Source organism: Hylaeus volcanicus, chromosome 5 (assembly GCF_026283585.1).
Source record: "Hylaeus volcanicus isolate JK05 chromosome 5, UHH_iyHylVolc1.0_haploid, whole genome shotgun sequence".
Taxonomy (NCBI): Eukaryota; Metazoa; Arthropoda; class Insecta; order Hymenoptera; family Colletidae; genus Hylaeus; species Hylaeus volcanicus.
The window spans coordinates 28,239,623-28,265,085 of NC_071980.1; the positions used below are offsets into that span (position 1 = coordinate 28,239,623).

General features: G+C 43.3%; 2 protein-coding genes across 2 annotated transcripts in view; one reads left to right on the forward strand and one right to left on the reverse strand.

Moving 5' to 3' along the window:
• LOC128876138 (uncharacterized) overlaps window positions 1–17,665 on the forward strand; it is a 47,104-nt gene extending 29,439 nt beyond the window's left edge. The window contains exons 9-19 of the mRNA XM_054122259.1: window positions 6,538–6,661; window positions 7,981–8,097; window positions 8,541–8,679; window positions 9,029–9,145; window positions 9,599–9,760; window positions 10,019–10,122; window positions 10,524–10,817; window positions 11,675–11,919; window positions 14,365–14,565; window positions 14,855–15,082; window positions 15,349–17,665. Coding sequence (XP_053978234.1) covers window positions 6,538–6,661; window positions 7,981–8,097; window positions 8,541–8,679; window positions 9,029–9,145; window positions 9,599–9,760; window positions 10,019–10,122; window positions 10,524–10,817; window positions 11,675–11,919; window positions 14,365–14,565; window positions 14,855–15,082; window positions 15,349–16,010 — 2,393 coding nt within the window. The 3' untranslated portion in view covers window positions 16,011–17,665. The remainder of the gene's footprint in view (window positions 1–6,537; window positions 6,662–7,980; window positions 8,098–8,540; window positions 8,680–9,028; window positions 9,146–9,598; window positions 9,761–10,018; window positions 10,123–10,523; window positions 10,818–11,674; window positions 11,920–14,364; window positions 14,566–14,854; window positions 15,083–15,348) is intronic.
• A 138-nt stretch (window positions 17,666–17,803) lies between these two features.
• On the reverse strand, window positions 17,804–25,367 carry LOC128876139 (uncharacterized). Its single transcript, XM_054122261.1, has 4 exons — window positions 25,216–25,367; window positions 23,703–24,584; window positions 19,006–23,572; window positions 17,804–18,809 (listed from the first exon to the last, which is right to left on the reverse strand). Exons 2-4 carry the CDS (start codon window positions 23,885–23,887, stop codon window positions 18,798–18,800), a joined length of 4,764 nt encoding a protein of 1,587 aa, XP_053978236.1. The 5' UTR covers window positions 23,888–24,584; window positions 25,216–25,367; the 3' UTR covers window positions 17,804–18,797.
• Between the last annotated feature and the right edge of the window lie 96 nt (window positions 25,368–25,463).

Sequence of the window (25,463 nt, forward strand, 5' to 3'; positions counted from 1 at the left end):
ATTGTATTCTAATCGAGAATATTTACGAAAGCTTTGGAGTCTCGGGAAGAAGCGCTAATTTATTTTAAATGATTGGCGTCGTATGTTCCGATTGGCTAAAAGTATCGATTGCCGAAAGTAAGAAAATTCGATACGCTCCAAATGTCACGGAATTTATGCGACCACGTCTCTCCGATTGACGTGGGGTTTGCGCAAGCAGTTTGGTTGTTCCGAGCCACTTTGCTCAAATTTCCAATGAAGCGTTGTCAGGTGTCAGGGTAACTCGACATTCGTGCTAGAAATTCGGTCTGACTCGGCGCGGTTCGACCATTCGCTGCCTCGAGATTGTCCAAACACGAGACAATTACACCAGCTCCGCACTTAGCCTGCCATGAATTCGGTATGCGTTTACCGTAGGGCAAGAGTGAAATTAACGCTGCGACAAGAAACAGGGGCGGAAGACCAATCGCCGAACAACGTTATACGAAACGAGTTATGGCGACGCAGAATGCGATCCACCTGCAAGCTCTCCTTCTCTCTCGTTACGATTAATTTCCATCGCGAAAAGAAAATATTGGTACGTTCGAGCAGATGCGCCCGATCGATCGAGCTAGAAAAATGCTTTCGCCTCGCACGCGGCAATTTTATTATGAATAAACGGCATAGTTTCATCTCCGCTCGACAATCGCCAGCCGCGTGTTGTACCACCGATCCAACGAAGCGAGCAACACTTTTTTTTTCCAATAATAGGTATCGAGTGAAGCCGATGCACGGTGATTTGTTTTGTTTGTTACTTGAATTTTGGTAACTGCCGATGTGCTACTCAGAGGCTACCGAAGCGCAAAGGGGGTGAAACAGAATTAACAGTCGCCCACACCCGATGGCTACGATAAACAGACAACAGAGAACGATGAAAACGAGAAATCAGACTTGGCACGCGTTGAGATATAGTTAGGCGACCACAAACTGACGGAGAGTTATGGAGGATTACCGAGTTTGATGATAAATTAATTAACCGTCGCGATTGCGTATCGGCTTTCAAGGTTTCGGGGAACTTGGAAGGCACTAGCGTGGGAACTCGACTCGAAAGAGCCACAAGGACTCTCGATGACGCGCGAGTGTGCGGCTTTCGTGTGTGGCGAGGACTACGAGGCCGCCCGAAGTCTGCGACCCCAAAGCATGAAACGAGATCGGCGTGAGCTTCGTGCGAACACGACCAAAGATGTTTGCCGTTCTACCCGGCCGGATGTCGGTAAGAAGTCGATGAATAATTAATGAGAGGAGACCCTGCGGAATCGGCGGCGAAAGGAGCGTGCCCGTGAACGGACGAAAAAGTGGAGATGGAAAACAAGAGAATCCGGAATGTATTACGCCCTGGCCCGTATTAATCGTTATTCCGGCGAAGAAGTAACCTCGTGTCATGCTACACCGAGCGTAAGCCGCAATGGATATAGCAGTACCCCGCGGTTACGACAGGTTAGGTTAGAGATTCCGATGAACAACGTTCCTTCAAAATCTGTATGGATAATTAGGGATTGAAAACTCTAAAAGTTTTGAATTAATGAAAAGGATGGAGTAATCTATCGGAGGCCTAACATTAAATAAATGAAGAAGACAAAATTTCTCGATAGTTCACTATTCAAAATTATTTTTACTTAATATTTAAACACGCCATTATACTCCGAAACGAGTGAAACGCGACCCGCGCGTCTCAGAGAGTACGTCGTAAGTGTCGTACGCGCAGACCGTCGAGAAGCAGGATACGCTGGTATCGGCGTCAAATAAATAATTCTTTTTTCCAGTCCGTTAAATTTTACGCCGGCAAATTGTGCTCTAGTAAAATTGGAAAGTCCGTCCTGGCGCGTCTCGAGAGTCCGCTGGCTGAAACTCCTCTGGCTAACGACGCTAGCGCATAATTTGTGCGGCCTCGAAACGCTGTGCGCTCGCGAGCAGAACGTGTACGGTTCTTTGTGAAATCAAGCTTCTTTTCAGCAGCGCGACCTCGATGCATCGATGTCAACGACACTCCCAGTATTCCGGAGTCCAAAATCATCCCGCCTCTCGTCGTCAGAAATCTTTTAATTCGCGCCCAATGGGACGTTCTCGATCGGCCGTCGCCGTGAGATGCTCGCGATCGCGTTCACGGATCGTTGTCTCTTTACTATGATCGAAAATCAATGTACTGGAAAGTAAGTGGCCACGCTTTCACGAACCGTGCCGTGAAATTGAGACCGAGACTCGTTACTCCTCCTCCGCTCTTTCTCCTCGTTCTTCACCGGCTCTCTCCCTCCGGCTGGATGTTCCTTTTCCAACTCCTTTTTTTAATAGACATCGGCCGGGAAGAGATCCGAACAATCCTTCAGGAGTCTCAGTTGAAAACGCTTTCCAGATCCTTCGTCTTAGATCGCACTGGCACGGAGAACTGAGGGCGCCGAGGAACGAGGGTTAGGGAGACTTTCCCAAAGTGGGTACTTTAAGTTTTCGTTTGAATGCAAATGCTATCGGTTATACGGCGAATCTTATAAGTCAAGGATAGAGTTAAGTAAACCTCTGTCTTTTTCAACGAATATCTGCAGGATGTCGGAAAATCCTTTGATTTATTCACCTCTGCATTAAATCGCACCCTTCTTGTTAAATTTCTGGTTGCTTTGTGTGATCACGTAACGGACACTAGACTGACTAGTAGGCTCCGAAAGATTCCTGTCTTCGCGTGTAACGTCTCTATGAGATCCGCAGGGGGTGCGTTCTCCAGGGACTCAGCAAGTCCGAGCAAGCTTCCTTCCAGCGTTTTCACGTAATTCCGATGGCTAAACGATCGGTTCGCGGTCGTAACAGCTCGTCGTTCGGCTCGTTAACCTTGCACGAGCCTCGAAGAAGCAGCTCCTTTTTCTGGCTCGCGTTTCGAGCATCGATTTCAGATAAAGTCAACGAACTGGCACGAATTTCCGCCAGCGATAGGTAACACCGCTCACAAAGAACCCTCGACGGGTACGGACAAATTGGATACTATCAACTGCTTGCTCCTTTACCTCACGGTTCCCGTTACCTCTGTTCTCTGTTTCGTTCCTCTTTTTCCTCTACCCCTTTTCCTTTTTTATTTATTCCAGCTTACCACCACGGCACTCTTTCATCCATCTAGTCAGCCGACAGTGGAGGTCCTACGGCTGTAATCCATCAAATCCTGTAGCGGATAACAGTCACAACGGGTGCGCGGGTCTCGGGTTTAACTTTCACGAGCATAATCTCGGCGACAGGAAAAAGGAGGAAAAAGCCTGGCGCCGCTGATCATTTCTTTTCCCTTTCGCGTGACAAGTCGAGTGCAAAGAGCAATTTTTCCGTTTGTATCGATCAGGGATCAAACGAGTGTTTCTTGCCGTGCAGAAATACGTAACGATGGACAGGGACGAACGTTCGGAGATCATGTCGCGAGATAAAAAGGAGAAATGGATCGTTTGTAAAGGATTTTCCGAAGTGGCTTTGGGATTTTATTTTTTCTGTAACGAGATACACTTGTCAGCGTAGCCACGGTTTTATTAAAAAACGATGTCTCGAAGTCCCTTTTATATTTCGAAAAGATAATATGAATAAATCAGGGCACAGTGGCCCCTTATCCGATATAATTGGGAAGAGGGTTGGTCGCGTAATCGAGGGTGTCGCTATGTAAGGGAATTTTTGTACGTGCATTATGTATATTTAAGTAACAAATCTTGTAAACATATGCTGAATTCTTAGAAAAAGCATGAATCGGAGGAACTGTAACTTTATTAAATTAAATTAATAAAACCCATTCATCGTTTCTAGTGTCTATTGTATTAGATTTTTAGGAGGATAAAGGATCCTTCCTTGTAAGGAAGTCACACGTGGTTGCTTGGAACTACGGTTCATCCTTCTACGTGATAAAAGACAATTTATCAACGTGACATGGAAGAATGAGCAAAGGGACCCGCGGCAAAAATGGTCGCCGATAAGCTTTATCTTGACTTAGTGGAAAAATCTGACGGAAATTCCCTGCTTCCGCTTTCGAGGGTGAATCGAACACAGGCGTCGATAATTCCTGTGCTTAAACTCGACGCAATCATGCCTGCTACATACACGAAATTAAACTCCATGCAAGAGGAGTTGCAAAAATCAAAAAATATTTACAAGCTTCTACCGTATTATCTCGTCGACTGCACATGACTCCAAAACAATGATGTTACCAGAGTAACGCGTAAAACTTGAGCCAAGACGTGACATAGTTGAAATAAGTTTGCAGAGAGGGAAATACAATTTGTCAGAGCGTGTCTGCTTTCTTTTATGTCGCGAGAGCAAGCTCTGTCAACTAGATTGTTGTCTGGTCGAAAACCAACAACGGTTCCTCTCTGTTTATTAACATATAGAGTGGTACGTTCGCTTTTCATTCAACACTACACACTGTCGGCACGATCGAAACTGACACGCAGAAATGTTGATTTTATTCGTGGAGTCGGGAACCGTAACAAGCATCGTTGATTAAGAAGGAAAAAGTTTCGGGGCAGAAATTAAAATACCGATGGTTAATTAACTATAAAGCGAGTGGTTTTGGGTGGAGTCGAGGAGTGTAATAAAGTGCTCGAAAAAGTGTGTCAAAATTTGAATTGCCGTGCAATTCTCCTAAATCGTCGCTCCGAGCAGCGCGGGGCAATTACGAAAGTGCTTGTTAAAATAGAAAAAAAAGAGAAAGGAGCTGCGCGGGGTTGAATGTCTTGAAAATTAAGATCGGAGTTTCCCAAGGAATCCACGACGATATCGAACCTAGCCGCCGTGAACATTCCACCAAAATTTCATGAACATTGTTCGATAGATTCTCCAGGCGTCCGAAACAGTTCTTTCCTTTAAAAATTATTTACGGGCGAAGGAGACAGTGCGCGTTTCGACCTGAAAATAATTGAATTGCTCGAAACGAAACCGAGGGTAAGTCAGATAACTCTTTCCATGGCGCGAGCCAGAGGACACGTCGCTCAGTTTCAGGAAGTTTCATTATTGTAGCGCGTCTTCCGCGATTCACGGACGAGACGGTATTGGGATTTTTCTCATCAACGTAATGACGACTGGCGGACGATAATAATACGTATTCATTTCGTTCTATCTTCGGCCGTCGCGTACCCGCGCGAGGGCTATTTCCGTCAGCTAAAAGCAAGAATGGAGGTCGACCGATCGTTTTTCAAAGTTTGCATTCGCGAAAAGTACCGACGTATCCCAGTCCTCGTGAATCTTTAAGCGAGCCCCTGTTCCTGTTTCCAAGCTTGACGAATAGTGCTACCGACGCGGATATAATTTAGATCGACGGAACCACTTTCGAGAATCGGATTATTTTCATCTGGAACTGACCGCGAGTCTTTAAAACGGTCGTGGACCGAAAACACGCGTCTAAATAAAAATCTCGAATGGCAAATAAGAGACAAACTGCCGCGATATCGCGCCAATTTGGCATCAGTATTTCATTATCGCAGTTGTGCTCTCAATATTGTGGCATCGTTGTTGCCGACAAGATTCCGATATTACGCGGGAATATTGAGGCAATATTGCACAGCGATTTTGAGACAATATTGAGACAGTATTAAGACAATATCGTGGAGCATTATTCAGATAATATTAGCCAGCAATATTGAGGCGATATTGTACACCGTATGGGACGTGCAACGAACAAAGGCTCATATTCCTGGAGAGGGAGTCTCAGAATCGGGGTGGAAACGTAGAAAATGAAAGATCCATTCGCGCCGATGGGAAGTCCGGCAAATATTTTTTAATTCAAGAGGGAAAGACAAGAGGGAAAGACCGATTTGAAATTACCAGAGTGACCCCTTAAACACGCTTTGTTTCAACGCGAACAGGAATTCTATGGCCTCGATTCGTTCCCTATTTACGAGGACCGTGTATATTCGACTTTATCGGCGACGTCGAGCAAATGGCTGAGGCACGAACGAAAAAACGGATTTGATAGGAGAACGGATTTTCCAGCAGACACGAGACGAATCGAGGAGAGGAATTAAAGCCTCGGCCTGATCAGCTCTTTCATCGGGGGCTCGCCGTACGGGACAGGAACTTATTATTGCCCGCGAGCTTCCGATTCATTTCGTCGAATCCGCGACACTATCGGTACCGGGTTATATCAACGCATGGTCTCGAGACAAAATGAATTTCGAGGGTCTAGTATAAAGAGAAAACGAGCGAAGTAGAATTTTAAATCGTAAGACGCTATTGGACACACAATTTCTCGGCTTCTAGTCGGCAAGGAGAGAGGCAGAGTCGCGATAAGCACGATTTAATTACGGTTGATTGCTCTCTCAGCGATTAAAGTCCCGAACGTTCGAATTTGTTTCCACGAAAATAATATTACACGGCGAACGCTCGGGCTGGCTAAAGGAGGAAAGGATTAAAATCTCTTCCAGATCGAGATACAGCGTAACGTCGAGCGTAACTATCGCGATGAGAGCCCAATCTCGTCCGAATGGGCGGCCTTTTACCGATTATTTAAGTTATCAAGTAGCGACTCGTTCGTGCCGAGGCGAGAAAGGTCTTAAAGTTTTCCAATTACAGGCCACGTCGCCAGCAGGATAGCGATTTTCAGCCCGGAAGATGGAAAGCTGATAATGAATTGTCCAAAATGCGCACCGACAAGATGGCCCGACGGACATCCCCCCGCGGCTCGAAGAGTTACTCGGTACGTGTTACAGCCACCGATTCCCTGCTACCCAATCGATCAATCGAAACACTGAAACACGATTATCGCGCCTGGTTTGCCCGATTATGTCGCTTTCGCGTTTTTGTTCTCGATCGATCACCGCGAATTCGGGGGATGGATCGGGGATGAGGAAACCTTTAGGTATTGGAAAGAGCCGTGAAATGAATAAAATCCCTCGACGGTATTTCTGTTCGTTACTTGACGATAATGGCCTGACAAGCAGTATGGTCGCTCGATATTTTCATCCCCGGGTGTATAAATTATTTTTGCTGATTTATGAGTAAGTATATTCAATAAATAAATTATACTATCCAACCGCGGTTAATTGTTGCAAATTTATGAACGATTTATGTATCTGGAGAGCAACGATGTGGAATGAAAAACGTACCTACATATACTGCAATTTCAACCACGGTTCACATCGTTGTAACGTAGAAAAATGTTTAGCGATATGAACAATAAACAGTTTTCATCGATAAAATCGAGTCTCGGAGTGGCCAGCCGAATATGGCCCTTAACGCCACCAATCGATAATCATCCCTTACGAATTTGATTAAACAATTAAACAAACAAACAAATGGTTTACAAGCGTACGCGTGGCGAAACGTTGTCACCGACAAACACGAATACCTGGATACCATCGAGTGTGCAGGTTCGAACCGCGTAATCATTTATGGCTCGTGTGATCGGCTCTGTATGCTAATAACCGTATTATTCGCGAGGTAAACGATGGAACGACGTGTTCGGGAAACGTTGAAACCAGCGTGGATTCGCTGGGTGTTAACATCGCTTTCGCACGATCGCGTAAAATTTCATCGCCTCTGTAATTCGAGTAAAACGGTTGCAGAGGGACCCTTTATTAAATGGCGTCTTTACGACGCGGCGTGTAGAGTACGCGAACCGATACTGGCTATAAGAATATATTCAGAGCCACGTACTCGTCTCGTTTCGGGAAAATTTCGTTGCTCGTATTTCTGCTGAAATTTACCGCGAAGGTAACTCAACTGTTTGCCTTTGAAACTGGGTCACCTTTGACCCGTACTAGTTTATGACACAATTGGGGATAAACACGGTTTCACGTGCTTGATGGAACTGGCAATGAGCTCTACCTACCCGCAACACTTCGCTTCGTTGCTTATTCCAAGGACAGTTCAGAATTTCTTATTGGAATTGGACTATTATAATCTGTTGATCCGAATTTTCTACGTTAGACGTTCATTTTTCTTCAGTCGTTAATTCCTGTGACAGAGGCACAAACTGTCTTTTTACGAAGCACAATATTTCGATTTTTACAACAGGTTAAGGGTGGTGACTGTAGCACCTGCGGCTTTCCTCGCGGTCACTTGCCTCGCCAGCGTGGGTGTCACCCTGGCGCTCGCATTTCTGGCGTTCAATCTGCACTTTCGCAAGCACAAGTAAGTTCTCTCAGCCGCAACGTTTCAATTAATTTATCGTAATTGCTTTGCTCGATACCGTAAAGACTCGGTCAATGATAGAGAACAAAGTAACCCGTTGTGGTCATCGGGACAATAGAGAAAGAAAAATTGATCGAATAACGATGCTGGTCTGCTTCGGAACAATTATCAGAATTATTGGAAAATCAGAAGAGAGAAAAAAAGAATACTCTTAAAAGCTCCCTTCAACTGTTCTACCAAGCCTCTAGTAATTATCCTGAGAAATGCCTTGGTCGTTACTCGAAACGACCATTAATCTTCGTTTCGGTATTGCTCTCACGACCATAAGGGACGACGACTTTCCTTACCATTGGCTGTACGTTCTTTCATCGAACATTGTTTTTCGTCGAAAATGTTCACCGTCGACGGATTGTACAAAACTGTTGTTTCGTTTCCTGCGACAGGAGTATAAAACTTTCGAGCCCTAGGCTGAATAATATGGCTGCTGTCGGCTGCGGTCTCGTCTATGGTGCGGTCATCCTTCTGGGCCTGGATCACGCCACGTTACCGGACAGCGACGATTATTATCCTGCTGTGTGCACGGTGAGCATTAATTTTCAACTCGCGGGCATGCGTTGGTTTCGTGACCAGACCGCTCTGGTGGTAACTGGGACTGAGACACATCGAATAATTTAATAACTTTTGCATCAAGTGCTCCAAGCGGTGTATTCGAGAGACGTTTTCATCGTCTATATTTGCGGGCGTACTAGGTGCCTCGACATCGTTGTAAAACGAACAAATTGCGCATTGCTCTACTGTTTTTTAAATGGTCGTTGAAAAGGTCGCAATATACTTGCCTCAATTCTTTTCGCGAGCGCGCGGTACTCCCAAGCCTAGTTAAAATCAAGTCGCGGCATTTACGCGATGTTAGAAGTTCTTTGAACCGTTTTAGGCGAGAGTGTACCTATTGTCTGCTGGCTTTTCCTTGGCTTTCGGTTCGATGTTCACCAAGACCTATCGCGTGCACCGAATTTTCACCAGAAGCAGGAGCGGCGTCGTCAAGAACAAGGTACGATACGAGCGTAACTATCGCATCATTTCATGACTTCGCTTCCCGGTCAATAAGCTCGCCTTTGTAATCTCCAATTAGAGAAACTGAATCTTGTAGAGGAAAATCCTCTTTCCCTGTTAAGTGCCGTGTGCGCCTCGAGGCGTGTTAATATTTACCCTGAGCGCATGGGTTTGAAGAGGAATATTATTTGTTTAAGCGCAGGCACCAACTGGTCGTTATTGTTAAGACTTCTGTCTATCGGGTTGGCGACTAAAACAAACTTTAAAACTTCGATGAATAATATATAGCCCGATTGGCCTGAAAATGTCGCGATATACTTGCCTCAATTATTCTTGCTCACGGAAGAGTCGTGTCTGGAATATCGAAGTGAAAATCATTTCACCTAATCATTGACCCACACGATACAACGAGTCCTCGACTCACGCGCAAGTGTCCTTCTGCTCCTTCCAGCTACTTCAGGACACCCAACTGATAAGCTTAATCTGCATCCTTCTACTAATAGACGGTCTGGTGGTGACACTGTGGGTGACTTTCGACCCCATGCAACGTCACCTGCGAAACTTAACCCTGGAGATTAGCCCCCACGATAGGGGTGTCGCCTATCAACCTCAGGTACTGTAACAAAAAAAAAAGAGAGAGATTAATCAAAATAAAACTTTTGTTCATTGCTCTTCTAAATAACGAACTATCGGAGATCAACATACTCCTGTAAATTTTGTCCTATCTACGTGCTGACCTCGGCAAAGTCCTGATCAGTCACTGTGGTTGCCCTGGCGACCGTGGCGGATGCCTTCGTTATGATATCATTAATAATTAATTAATAATGACGTACCGTAGCCAATTAATATACGCCTTTGATTATCGACGCAGGTGGAGGTGTGCCGTTCTCAGCACACGAACAGTTGGCTGGGCGCCCTTTACGTGTACAAAGGCCTACTGCTGATCGTCGGTGTCTACATGGCATGGGAAACGAGGTAAAACTACTTAAACGATTACTTTTTAACGAACGCGGCTTCCTAAAATTCGTTGCACGCGCTCAAGGGACTAAGCGGATAGTTTCAATTGGAGAGGCGGAGTCGAAGCCGAGTTGGAGTTTAATGAGGGATGCCATTAGGGCGTTCATTAGCAAAAGGCGTTTCCTACTTTTTTACCTGCTGTCGTTAAGGTATCGGTACTAACCGTTGCGAAAAGTAACGACTCGTTCTTCACAGCGGAGCTTCTCGAATCGAGCTCGCGTTAGGCGAAAAAGAAGCATTCAATCGCAAATAAACTCGTAATCGGTTACGTTTATATGTTTATAAATAAAGTCCACGAATGTTTTACGATTTCTTCTACTTACGAATTGTTTTTCTCCGCGCGCCATGCATAATTCCAGGCACGTAAAAATACCAGCGTTGAACGATTCGCAGTACATCGGGATGAGCGTCTATTTCGTGGTGATCACGTCAGGCATCGTGGTGGTGTTGGCTAATTTGATGTCGGATCGAGCGACCCTGGCCTTCGTGACGATAACAGCTCTCATCTTGGCATCGACGACCGCGACGCTCGCGTTGCTTTTTCTCCCGCAACTGGCGAACATATTAGCGGGAGAGAGGGCTGATCCGGTGGTGCAAAGTCTTGGCTTGAAGATCGAATGCAATACAAGGAGATTCGTGACCGACGATAGAACGTAAGTACCCGCCGTTTCCACCCGTGATTCGCTCTTCCGATAACGGGAAAGCAAATGGAAAAGTTAGAACGGGATACGTGCGGTACAAGAAGAGGGGTAAGCACAATGGCGTCGGCGACATTGACGATAAAGCTCTTTCGCTCACGAGATAATCGCTCGAATGGATCGACCTCGGGACGATAAAGGAGAACGTAGGAATATTAGATACCTAATTTGTTTTTTTCTATCTGGCGGGGTTGTAGAGTGATCGTGGATAAGTGGAGTCTGCTGCGCGAATATACGTGTAGATTGTATCATGTAGAAGTTTATAGTTCTTCTACCTTGTAGAAGTTTCGTTACGATCCTACGCTTTTTCTAATTTTATCTCACTCGTTAATAATTCATTTACGATAGTTCTCCTACTTTCGTACACGTTATATACTCCATCCGATTCCGGTAAACGATCCTTTCGCGTTACCCCGACGTTGCGGAGAATCGATTCGCTTTAAACCAGGTTTCAGATATCGTTTATCATATTTCATTCCACTCGCCTCCGACTTTGGCTGAATTTCCTATAAAACCCCAGCCACTACGGAAAAGTTTATTTAATTTTCCCCCTAAGCTTATTCGACGCAAAGTTCGGAAACGAGACGGTATTACGTTCGTCGTTCAAAGTTTCTAGCGTAACCCTCGCGTGCCCTGTTACACTCGAAATGAATATAAATTTGGAAAAAATAAAACCCGTGTACATACACGAACAAAAATTAGTCGGTCGTGTCTAGTTTCGGGTTACATTAGTCGTTCCGCGCGATGACGAGCAACGCGATTAAATAAAACCGAGGTGAATCAAAAATAAATGAAATTTCACGCCTCGGCAGCGAGCTCCAGTACCGCGTGGAGGTGCAGAATCGCGTGTACCGTCGTGAAATGGCGCAGCTGGAGCTGGAATTGGCCAGATTGGAGAAACAATTGGCACAGGAGCCCGTCGAACCATCGCACGCCTCGTCGAGCGCATCGATTCCGCAACGCAATCCTAGCATCGGGGGTGGCCTGCCTTTGTTATTGCTCAGTGTCCTCCCGCCAGTCATCCCTAGGGCTAGCTGGCCATCCGCAGATCCATCTGGTGAGTGAGATTCTTCGTCGCGTACCGCAAGGAAAAGGAAAGACCAGTCCCCGTGCCAAAAGGAAACGTGGAAAAGATCGTCTCACTTATTTGCGCGGCTGTTCATCGACAGAGGAAAATGAAATTTGCTGGCTTTAGGAGCAATAGGCTTTAATAGCAATTATCATGCTTTGTCGTAGGTCCACTAGGGGAGCCATCGATAAGCTAACTAACTCTTCTACTCTGTCTTAGATGAAATTACTTTACAGACTCTGGAACGAAACGCCGCAACCTCTTTTACCTTCGAAACTAGTAGAGACTCATCTTCCTTACTCGACGTCTGACCCAACACGGGTCGCAACTCCTTCCCCCAAGGGCTGATCTTTCCTTCTCCCGCGTATACATGGAGATTCGTTGTGCAAATAAATAAACGCGAATCGTGGGCCCCGTGATCGCTTCCCGAGCAATCTGTCGTCCCTTTTCCTCGACGTTCTCGCGAATATTAATTCTGCTTGGATGATGTTCGGTGACATCGCGAAAGATATTCCACTTTGAAACCGATAAAGAAAAAGTAGGTCGTCTACAGACGACGTACGTATACGTTTCGCGTTGGATCGTCAGATGGAATGGCGAAATGTAAGCGGGATGTTTGTCGCAAAGAACTAGTTCCAACACAAAGAAGGAACGGTTTTCACGGGGAATCGTATGTCGACGGAGAGTAGCACTTGCGAAGCGTTGTAGAGAAACATACCCTCGATAAATGTGAAAGCAGAAACGCTTCGTGTACTGGGTGTCCCGTTTATCTTGGATCCCATCGATACCTTCGTCATTTATTACGGTTCGAAATTACGAATCGATCCAGTCACAAACGGCCTATGTAGGGTGTCCCGCAACGAGTGGTGCAACGGAATAGAATGCTGTTTCTTCGTTCAAAAATAAACGAAGAACATGGAATAGAATTTTGTCGAGAAAATTGTTCGCGCCACGAAAAGTTGTTATTGCACCACGGATCGCTGGATACTCTGTATGTAGCGTGAATTTGCACGATGAACGAACCTTTCTACCAAGGAGAGAAAGAAGGAACGATACATAATTCAATGTTCTTCTCGCTCCGTCATCCCTCGGTTGTTCAGGTATTCGAGAAAGGTGACAGAATTCCGTTTATTGCACGCACGATAGAAGCTTGAACCATTCTGATTACACGCTTGTCTCCGTACTTGAAGAGATTGTTCAGAACGATAGAGTACATTAGAATAGGAGGAAACGAACGTTTCGCGAAAGTTTTTGGAATCGTTATGACAACTTGAATCTTTCCTTGGTGATTTTTGTGCTTAAGGGCCGCGCATTGTTCTTGAACGGAGATTGCATGCGAGCTAATCTGCGGAACAACGCTTTTGCACTAATACTCAACTTTTCAAAAATTATACGATATTCGAATAAATTTTGAAACTAATAAAAACATGTTAAACTCCACTGAGATTTTCCTCTTCGTTCGAATTCCATATATTTTAATTGCACAAACTTTGTTCTCCCGTTTGCAACCTCTGATCTGGATTTGCAACATTTTGTCGCGAAACAACGGGTGTCCGCGTACGTAGAAAATATGTATATCGACTGCTACTTGAGATCCCAGATGAAACGGTTGACGCGAAATCACTCTGATTGTCACCGTGACGTCGGACCGTATTACTATCCTGCAAGAGCTTTCGAACATAGTTGGCGCATTCCTGACATATTAATTGCCATTCGAGACACTAGACTGCACGCGTGTCCCCCGAGCCCCTTGACAAGTTCGGACAAGTCCCTGACAGGAGTGCATACACGCACACGCCTAAGCTTCGCACGACAAATTGCACGTTTCACCTCGACGGTTCGGAATGCAACGACCGTCGGCATAAATAGAATCGATGGACCAATTCGACGTCCAATGGCGATCGTGTTCTGCGAACAATTTTCATTTTAGTTTTGATTGCGCATTACCAAGTTCATTGTTTATCTGTCGTATGAAGTAAATCTAAATTCGTTTTATATTTTTCATCGTTACTCTAATCACATTTTGCCCCGTCTCTGCTTTCAACCTCGCACAGGTAGGCATTATTTTAGAGGATAATTGATTTTCGTCTTGCTAAGACTCTCAAAGTCGAAGACATCCCCTAAGAGGATGACCACCTGCACAGGTGCACGCCCCGTATACTTTCCATTGCGAGTTTTCACTTGGTCTTCCAGTCGCGCGTGCCCGTGTAGCACGCGAAAACACACGATACGAATCATTCGCATAGAATTATACGTGAAAGTTACGCTCCCACGAGAAAGATGCGCAATGCTCCTCCTTCCTCACCTGCAATTGACGTAGCACCTGCTTTCGCTTCTGCGTTACGCTTCGATTCGCCGTATCGGCGCGAATGTCAGTTAACGCCACGCAACTAAAGGATCGCGCGACTCGACTTGGCCTCTTCTTCGAATTAGGAATGCGCCGAGGTACCGTAGCGTTTAGCAGCCAGCCAGACCTGGAGCCGGACGGTCCCAGGAGGAGTCTCGCGGACATATACAAGCTCCATCGACGAAGGGAAACGGAGGGACCGAACCGTTTGGGCGTTTTTCAGCGACTCTTCGGTCTGTTCGGCAGTCGTCCTAACAGCAGAAAAACCTCGACCGCGTCGTTCACGGGTGAGGATACAATTAATCTCCGCAAGATCGATGAAACAATACTTTCCGACACGTCATGGTCAATACCGCTCACTAGATTCGAGTAATTGTAAAGTAGTGGCAGAAAGATCGTTTGTGAGATTTAATTAGCCTTCAGAAATGCAGATGACGAGTATGCTGCTCCAGAGTCGCGTACGGTTGTAGAGAGTTAGCCCCATTATGTCGTTTAAAATCAAGTTAACCAGTTTCCATTAGGAGATCCTATACAGTGCGTGACTTGAGAGCGATTAGCTTCAATGTAATCCCACAGGAGTAGCGTCAGCACTGCGGGTTCACATGGGCTACATCGCTGGTCTGGTGCCGGGCACGAAAGCCGCATCAACCTGTCAGGTTAACGCTCAAGGCACTCGTCCACCTCATCCCCGGTGCGGCTCAGGACCAATAATTAGTATTACCAGCGAAGAAGATCGCAGATTAAGCCTGGGGCTGCGCCGTAAAGAGTGCAGCGAGCCGAGAGTCAATTTCAGCCTACCGCCCAGTAAGTAGACGCGGACTAATCATTTTCCATGATTATTCTATCGGGTGTGAAGGGAAGGTAGAAGCGCTAAAACAGAATTCTTAATATCTGAAACATAGAAATTTTTAGAACAATTTTATTACCCTTTCTTATTGATGCGTACATACCTCGAGTCTTTTTCACGTTATACTATGCACCGAGAGGAAAGGATAACGAACCTTCCCTAAAACAATTCACAATTCGAATTAAAGTGAAGCAATACACACGAGGAGTTGCGTTTCTTGCAGAAGCCAGCACCAGCCAAACATCCTCGAGGGAAAAGATCCGAGGATCGCCGCGATTTCCCCATCGGATAGTGCCAGCGAACAGCCTGAATGCCATCGCCCCGGGATCGTCGATCTCGCAGTCCCATCGATGGCACTCGATGGAGGATGCAAGAAAAACGAAAGTGGCTCAACTCCCTCGTGGCTCGTCGTGCAGCCCCAGCTGCGACGTGTGGGCCACTCGCGAAGTTGGGATTCCATTAAGCGAACTGGGGAATAGTGTACGCAGGAAAAAATCACCGGAGTCGTTAGCCTTGCCAACCACCACGGAGTCTGACACTTGTCCCGACGATCCGAGACTCGATAACGACTCGAAGGAGGCCTGCGCAGAGGATGACGTCCATGGGAGACCGGGTCTCGCTGAATCGGAGTTGAAAACCACCAGGAGGGCTTCCTCTCCGTCGTCCTCGCCGACCAATGCCAGGATATCCAACTGCGCGAATGATGCGTCGTCCTCCGGACGCCAGTCTCGTTCCGAATCCGTGATTGAGATCGCTCAACCGGATACAAGTACAAACGTTGTTCGGGATGACTCTGGGCCGTCGAATTCTCTGGGTCTTACGAATCCGGAAACGGATCCTCCGGAAGGGGCGGATCATCGTGCAAACGAGTCGCGCGATGATTGATCAACTGCCGTGTAGAGCGAAACTATAAATCGTGGAGACGCATGCGACTTCCTGCCGGCGAGTACAGTGGCTCGCAATCAAAATCGGCCACCTGCTGATTTTGGAATCATGATGTGCGCAAGTACTTGTAGTACATCGTAATGTAAATGTTCTAAAATCACCGTGCGACTGATGGACTGCGAGTTACGGGACTCTCTCTTCTCCCACTGCAATTGTCAACTTCCAAAAATGTAATTCCAGTCGAGACGAAACGATCCACCCTCGACTAACCTGTAAGAATAGTAAATGATACAAAAAATGAGCAGAGGCAAATTTCCAAAGAACACGACACCTGAATGTGTAACCGGTCGATGCGTTGCATTTTTCTCCGTGGAAAGAATCGTGCGCTCCTCTTTGCACGCGACAATCTTCTGTAATCGTGTCCACGTCGTGCAGGATCTAGCTCAAATTGTCCGCGCGATGCTTCAGCGCGAAGTCGAAGAACTAATCGTTGTTTAAAATCCAATCGTGTGTGTTCCTTAGTAATTGTGCCAAAAAGACAAGAATCCAGGACCCGTAACAGTATACAGCTGATCGACTTTATGGATTATGGAGGGACCAAAGTACCAAGTTCTTCTCTTCGTTGCCCTGTAATTTATTTTTAATCGACGATGAAAGTTCGTAAATGTTACTCGTTGATGTGTCTAACCGCGGGTGCAGCTGCTCCAAAACTGCACTGTTCATTGTTCGCAGCATCGTTCCATATAATTGTACAATTACAAACTGCGCCAAGTCGTGGAAAGCGAGCTGAGAGCAGGGCTGGGACTGTTCGAACAGCGATTTTTCGATTGGCACGTTTTCAACAACTTATTACAAACTTATAAAATGTATGAATTCGCAAACTTTTACAACTTTTTCATGCATTTATTACAAACCTATAAAACCAAAAAAGAAAGATTTGAGCTCAAGTCGATTCGTTGAAAACCATTTCATGCATTGTATAAGTTTATAATATATGTACAAAAGTGTTGGAAAAATTGGGATTCGCTCATTTTATGAGTTTATAGTAAATGTATGAAGAGGTATGCGACAAATATTTACAAGAAAATAATTCGGATACGAGCAGTTCTAGCAAAAGTCCAAGCCCTAGCTGGGAGTACTCTTACAGGTCCAACGTTAAAGTGTTCAGTGCCCTAAAACCCTTCCTTCAGTACCTGCACTCGGTGTAATAACAAAAAATATTTCTTCGTATTACAAAAACCATGGGTAAAGAGAATGTCGATAACTTCTGTAAATGTTGGATGCGAGATGTACTGATATTTTGATGGCGACGCGCATTAAAGTACATATACGTATATAAATATGTAGATATTTAACGAAATAAGCGCGCAAACGTTTCCTCGTTTCGTACCTCGAATATCTCTCGATGTGTCAATCATTGAACCGCTAATTACTAAGCAATAATGTTTGTCGGTGCAATTAAAGATGGTGTAATAAAGATAAATATATATTCTACGCGTTTGTCATAAATGATTATTGAGATTAGAATATTCAGAATATTTTATTTTTGCCTATCTTTAGGTACAACGATGCATACGTATTGATAGAGTACAAAAAAAGTTTAGTTTAAATCTTTTTAAAACGGAATAATTATTTACATTTACACTATCCTGCGATTGTAATTGCAGGAGTTTATGGATATGAAGGACACGATAGATACGGAACTGCTATTCTCGTCGACTATAAAATATTTAATACACCTCTAAGGCTGCTAAATTTGCAAATGATTGAAGAATTAATGATTCAACGCCCTGTATTATAAAATAACTAGAGACATATATTTGGAATATACATTAACGAAGCAGTTATAACGAAATAAACTATACATTTGTTTACGATTACTTGAACGTATGTACAAGAGGCATTTATGTGTCATGTGTTGTCTAAAAGAAATTGATTCGCCCATTAAACTGAGTGTTCGCGGAAATTCAACTTGATTTCCGTTACAGGCGATTAATTCTATTCTCCCCTTCCCCCGATGCCATAAAACGACTAACGGTTTCTTACTAGTTTTCGCTATAAAGCCACAACAAAATTTTTTAAATCACAGATTCATGTTCGTATTTAAAACTGGAAATCACTAACTATTAGAACTCCCTATTTCACGTAACATGGATTCACGACCACGGATGGGCAAAATTTTATTCGAATGATAATTATCGAACAAAAACATAAAATTTTTTATTTGCTAACTATATGCAATTAATTGTTCAGAGAAACTTTTCCAGATTGGTCATTTTTATCGAACAAAAAAAAATAATGCATATTTGTTTCTTCTTCGTATAAGATTATTGCCCGTCCCTGACGAATACACGGGTAGACGATAAGCGCCTGTTATTTCACGTGGATTTAACCCCTCGAAATATTGGGGTAATCGATGAAATAAATAAAAAATAAATAAACAACACTCACAATTTTGTATAGGAAAAAGGACACTTCTAACTTTTAGAAGTAGCACCACAAAATTGTCTCTAAATGGCTATTTATTCATGCCGAACAAAATAATTAGAGTTCGTAAAACATTAATCCTCCATGTTACCTTTCAAAAATAAAATTGTTTCCCGATTACTTGTACGCTCGCCTTGCGATTAAAAAGGGATAAATAATACTGTCTACCCGTGTTCGTTGCGATGATTTTCACGGTTGCATGCGATAAGTATATATTAACACGCGTATAGAATCATCGATTCTACTAATGTGATATTTTCAGGCCGTCTCTGGCTCCGACAATCGTGCTGCCTCCATTAGCTACATGGTTGCCTGAAAAGATAGAAAAATCGATATCGGTACAATTTTTCTTGCTACATTCAAAACAAATATAGCATATGCCGGGTGGACAAAAAGACATTCAGAGCAATGACTACTAGAAGAGAGTCTTCAATGTTAAGCCAAAGCGATCTTTAAAGGAAGCAGGGAAAGGACGAGCACAACAACACTCTCAATAACAGGAACTTACAGTGATTTTGTCCAATATAGTTATAGTCGGCTTATCCTTTCGAACAGGTTCGTTGGGACTCGATTTATCCGATGACGATTTTCTATCCTCATCGGTTTCGCTTTTCTTCTCAGTACTTTTCAAAGCGTTCCGTGCTTCTATCCTCTTTCGATTCAGGAACGCCATCCCGTGAACTCTCAGGTGCTTGTCCACCGCGGCTTTGTCCTCAAAAACAGCCATGCACACGTGACACTGATTCGCCTCGATAGTCTTTCCGGTAATCTCGAAATCGTCGTTGCTCTCAGGGGCGTAGGACGTGTTACTGGCCATGTAGGCGATGGGATCCTCTATTCCGTGGAAAGCTTTCAGGTGCATCTGCAGACTGGGCGCGACCACGAAGTTGTCACCGCATTCCAAGCAGATCAAATAACGTCCTCTGATCCTGTGATAGTTGGCAATGTGCTCCCTCAGGTTTGCCATATCCGAGCACCGCTGATCGCATTTCTTGCACCTGAATTTACCTTCGCTGTCCTCTGCCGTCAACTGCTTCACGCACAGACCTAAACCAGCGGCTGTGTTCTTCCCCTCTCGATACTTCTTGGGAGTCCAGCGTCGTCTTCTCTTCGCATTGGAAGATCCGTTCTCCGACTTGCGTTTCTTACTGGCCAACAAGTCTTTGTAGCCACCGTTGATGAACTCTGGCGACATTCGTAGCAACCTCGACGTAACTACCGACAGTTTGCACTCCCCGAAGTGTCTTCTCTGGAAATGACTACTCAACACGGACCAGGACGTGTTTATCAGCTCGCCGCACAAATGGCACGTAAAGTCGACGACATCCTTGGAATTGTTTGGCCCGTTCAGAGCGATCCGCTGAGGGAACTGGACCGATTTTTGATAACGAGACGACGACGTTACTCGCCCCCCCTTCGACGCTGGTCCAGGTTTCCTGATTCGATTCGACTCGATGATGTGCTGAGGAATTCTAGCCAGGGGGGGTGGTCTCGACATCATCACGTGCTGAGGACTGTTCTGTTTCTGTGCTTGCCTGGTCGATGCTTTGTTCCCTGAGCTCCGATTCGTATCTGCGCCCGACTGCTGATCTTCGTTATTAAATTTAAAAGTGGAATCAACGCTCAACTTGTCCATGTCCGCGTTAATAGCTTCGATGCTCGACTCGCTACCGGGGCCGTCGTCGAGTTTCGTTTTCGTCGTAGCGTTTGCCTGTACCTTTCGACTCCCGCTTCCTTTCGTCGCGCTAGGTGATTTCTTCTTATTTCCATATTTCTTTATAATTCCTTTGTAACTCTGGGGAATGTCAAACCGTTGTTCTACCATCGACTTAACGTCGAGTATCTTGGGCAACATTCTGGAGTGATGGGAGTCGTCGACGGTCGCCAATAATTCGTCCGCTTCTTGAGGACCGCGCTCGAACACCTCGGACGTGATGGTTCTGGTGTTGATAATTTTAGGCACGATTGTACCGTCTTCGCAAGGTGTCTCGTAAGCGTTCGTGAATTTTTCTGAACTTTGATTTCTCTGCAAACTCGACGCTACGTCGTCTGGCAAAATGTTGGACAGTACGTCGCTGCTTATGATCTCCTTCAGTCGCGACAGATGCTCGCTTTGCAGGTGAGACATTATCCGTTTCGCCTCCACGTTCACGAATGTGCAGAACGGGCACTTGAACCATATCAGACGTTGAACGACCAAATGTTTCTCCATGTGGAGCATGTAGTCCTCGCAGCGCACGATGCAATGGCCAAGCTTGCACAATACGAGCCTAATCGGGTGTTCTTCGTCTGCGTCCGGGTGCTTCGCTTTGCGGTGTTTCGCGTACTCGGCGTACGATGGCAAAACGATGTAACACTTGTCACAGGCTATCTTGTTATGGCTGTGCATGATAGCGAAATGTCTGGCGACAGACTCCATGTCTTGGAAACCGTTTACCTCGCAAATCTTGCAACCGAGGATACGCTTCTTCAGAGTGTGGAAGCAGCTGCTCCACGTATGGATTTCCAACGCTTTGAACGTGTTGAATCTGCGATAACAATCAGGGCACAGGTACGGTTTCTCTTTGTCGTGAAACGTTTGATGAGCCACGAAACGCGTCGAGTTGCCTTGATAGGTGTGACACTTCTCGCAAACGTGTCTGTAACAAGAACAATAAACATCGTTCTTCGCAGGCTTCGAAAAGCCTGGAATGTAAAACTTGGGCTTTGTGATTTTATTACAAGACTTGCAAAGGGATTTCTCCGCGGTTCGCGCCAATTCGTTTTCCCATTCGTTCAATGGTGGATCGCTGGAGGTCGTGTCGACGAGCTGTTTGCCGCATTTGTCGATGCAATGCTTCAGCACGTGTCGCAAGATGGTAACAGCTTTCAAGTTTTCCATGATTATGTTGTCAGCTACGAAATCCATCACGCTTAATATCTCGTCGTGAATTTGCTGCAGATGCTCGTATCTTTTTTTTAATTCCGAATGGGACAAATGGAAGAATTCGTTCAGCATATCGTGTTTACATTTCGTGATCATCGTAGTTGTATCGACGATGGTGTAGATCGGTTTCTGATTGTGGTATTTTATATGTAAATACAAGTTCTCGTCGTCGCCTTTGTGGAACGATAAATTCTCGAACGAATCGCTGGCGATACGCGTATGTAGCTTACTTTTAGAATCAGCAGATTCAGCTTTCAAATGTGCGGTGTCGATTTTTAACGTAGTCTTTGACTTCTTCGACTGGATCTCACAACTAGAACTGCTGGATAATTCTGAAGGTGACGGTGATGGGGTTAAGGGTGAGACATCAGTATGAAGAGAATTCACTCTTTCCGGAGTCGGCATATTTTCCAATTCCGTGGAACTTAAAGGTATTAACGGTGGAATACCGTTCATAGATTTCAGTTGAACCGATCCTTGCGTCTCTTTCGGAAGCATTTTTATGTTAGACACGACCTTCAAATTTGTATCAGTACCTGATGATTGTTTAATGATATACTTTCGCCCATTCTGGAACAGGACTTTATTCGTCAAAAGTGATACATGTTTTGTATTAGACTCGTTTTGAATTTTCGAAATATCCTTATCCGTATTTTTGTTTGATACCTCGTCCGTCGTTTTTAACGGTACCATTTTAGCTTGCAAGGTTTTCATGCCATTTTCATGGCTTGTCTCGGATACTAATTGAATTACCTTCTTAGACGGTAATTCCTGTTTATTATGAACAGTAACGTTATTTGAATCTTGTCCTATAAAAACAATCTTCTTACCGTTCAGAATATGAGGTGGCAACTGAGTAATAATTGTATTAATATCAATATGCTTTGAGCTTTGAAACGTGACGATCTTTTGACCGGAATTAACAGTTAACGTATGTACACTTTGTTTCGATTTATCTAACTCATTCTTGCACGTGCCCGTTTTTGTTGCACTAGAAGTACTGGATTGCGTCATAGTCGATACATTTGCGTTTAATACACTTGTAGAGGTTACCTTGCTAGCTTTATCTACTTTTACTATATTGCTTTTAGTAACTACCTTAATTGGTATTGCAACCTTATCAGATTTACGCACTATACTTTTCCACAATCGTTTATCGGTTGGACTCTTAGTAGAATCTTTTGTATTGAGTTTCGGTGTTATCATAGTATTACCGTACGACATAATCACGTCAGATGAAATGGAATTCAAATTTGCCGCGTTAATCGTTTTAGATTGATTAGTTGCCAATCTAGCAGACTGAAGAGCTGCAAAAGAATCTTGAGCAGATCTCACGAAAACTGTTGTATGTTTCTTTGTGCCATTATGTACTGAAATCTCAGGTTCAAAATTTTTCGATGCAGGTCCACAATCTACGAAAGCAATGTCATTTACAGTACAAGGATTGTCTTCATTTTCAACTGCGCTTTCATCGGAAACAGACATTGCTGTATCAACAGAGGGTGAACTTTTTCTCTTGTCAGTATTCTCTAAAGAATCAATGATTTGAATTTCAGGGTGCGCATTGCCATTGCTGGATGCTGAGTCGCGGGAATGCACAATAGAGACCTGCTCTTCTATTGGTATATCTAAAGGTTTAAAATAATATCGACCTTTATAACCTCTAAGAATATGTACTACGTGATCGCCACTATCTTCTGTTTCATTAGCAGTTATCTGCCACCAATTTTTATCAATTCCTTTACTTTTTAACCAATCCATTATATGAACTTTCATCAAGAATGCATGTTCCATCAAGGCTTCACATGTTATATCCATTTCAGAACTCCAATCATTAGTCATAGTTGCTGGTAATGGCATTAACATTAGATCACCCATGTGTACATATGTTACAGAATGGGCTTTCAAATGTGCAAAGAATTGACACTGATTATAAAAAACTCTAATTGCTCTATACTTATAGTTTTTATTCAAGCCTTTGCTTTGCAAATAATCGCGTTTACTATGATCCAATTGTGAGCATTCTGAACATAATAAGCCAACAGTGGAATTATGTGTACAAACAGTCATAAAACAATGCTCACACCAATATCCCAATATCCAACTTTTGCGTGCAAGATGATCATCCAAACTGCTTCGAAAGTGGAAGCTGATACAAAAAAAATCTTTTGTATTAAATATACTCAAATCTAAAGTTATGTTTATATATTACATTAATTATGTAATATACATTAGTCAGTTACAAAAACTGACAAATATGTCAATTTAATGAAACTTACCAGTCTTTGCACTGTGTACACATGTATAATGTTTCATGGTCTGAAACATTTTCTCTCAAAGATGGGGGTGGTTCTGGTGGCACGTATGGTGGTGCCTTTGTTAAAAACACAGCATTTCTCACTGCTGTGTAATACTTCACACCCCACCTAGTTTCAATTCTCCGATTTTTTCGTAGACTTGGCATGAGATTCTGTTTATTACATATCACAGTATCCTAAAGATACGATCCATGAGCATCGAATTGATACTTTAATATTCACAAGTGTAGATACACTTTCAATGTAAACTGTGTTTACATTACCCCACGATTATTTGTAATAATGTGTTCAAAGGCAGTGAAACAGTATTACTTCTAGTGACACAGCAATAAGATGTCCTCTACAAACATTTAACAAACACTCTTTGATGACATACAATGAATATACTATAACACTGTAGAATTAGATGATACTATACAATATCTGTCGACGGTCGTCTCAACGATTCACACCCTTAATTATATTTATTGTATATGTCTCTTGTATCACGCAATGTATCAATAAAAGTCAAGACAACATTGTTAATCAGAAAACCACCATATTCAGCCATGATATGTTTTGCTGTTTGTACCTTATCGGTAAAACAGACTGTACGGTGCTGCCGTTGCGGAGAATAGTTGAACTAACGTTAAGAGATCCAAAACTATCTTATGCAAAAAGTATTAATTGTTTTGTAACAACTTCTGTAACATGGTTTTCTATACCGTTGACTAATGTTTGTTATTTTATGTTACTACAATCAATTATAGAAATTACAATGTCTTCATCAATGTTGGATATAGTTACAGACACTCAAGCCATACTGGAATAACTATGTTTAAGCACTTTTCTTGATATAGAATCCTGCAAACATGTAGAAAAGTTATTAAGTGTAAAAACATGAACTGTTAAATATCATTTTGTTATGAATGAATATCATATATGCACTATCAGATTTAATTAAAACTTTTCTTCGATCAAAACTTATATAATACACATTGTACTCAAACACTTAGCTACTTCTTATTAACATAAGAAGTTAAATTCTATATTGAAGAGATTATTCAAATAGAAACTAATGCATGTTTATGTTAACTATATGTCATATTGCTACATATATTTAAAATTTAGAGTATAATAGTATGTATATTATTCTTTGATAAAAGAGAAAATACTGCAATTATGAACGCATAATATGACATTTTTTGATATTAATGATGTTATAATTGCAGTGTATTTTAATATCTTAGTTAATATGAATAAGATGTTCCAAATAATATTCAAATACCATTAATGTATGATTGTAATGGTATAAATCTATAGATCAATAATAGTTTCCTCATAAAGAGAGCCTGCATAGCAGCATACCAATGATATATGTATAATATTTTCCATCACAAAAGGATTACCTGCCTCACAAGATTCTTTGAACAGTAACATTACACACTAACTATTACTATGTTTATTAATTTTAAATAAAGCACATTACACTTACAAATGTTTTTTGTGCATATAGACTTTCATACATCATTAGCAATGTATTCTATATTGCTGTTTATAATGTTTTTTGAAGTATAATATCTGTTTGGTGCTTCTAACCTCTAGTCTATTCATTGCTAGTTATCTTTAAAGGTTATATAGTTGACTACACTGGGATTCCCTAGCAAACAGGTTCTCGAGAGTTCTGGACCAAATGTTCCATCCTGGGAAACCTGGGATATTTTGTTGAACTAACCATAAGTT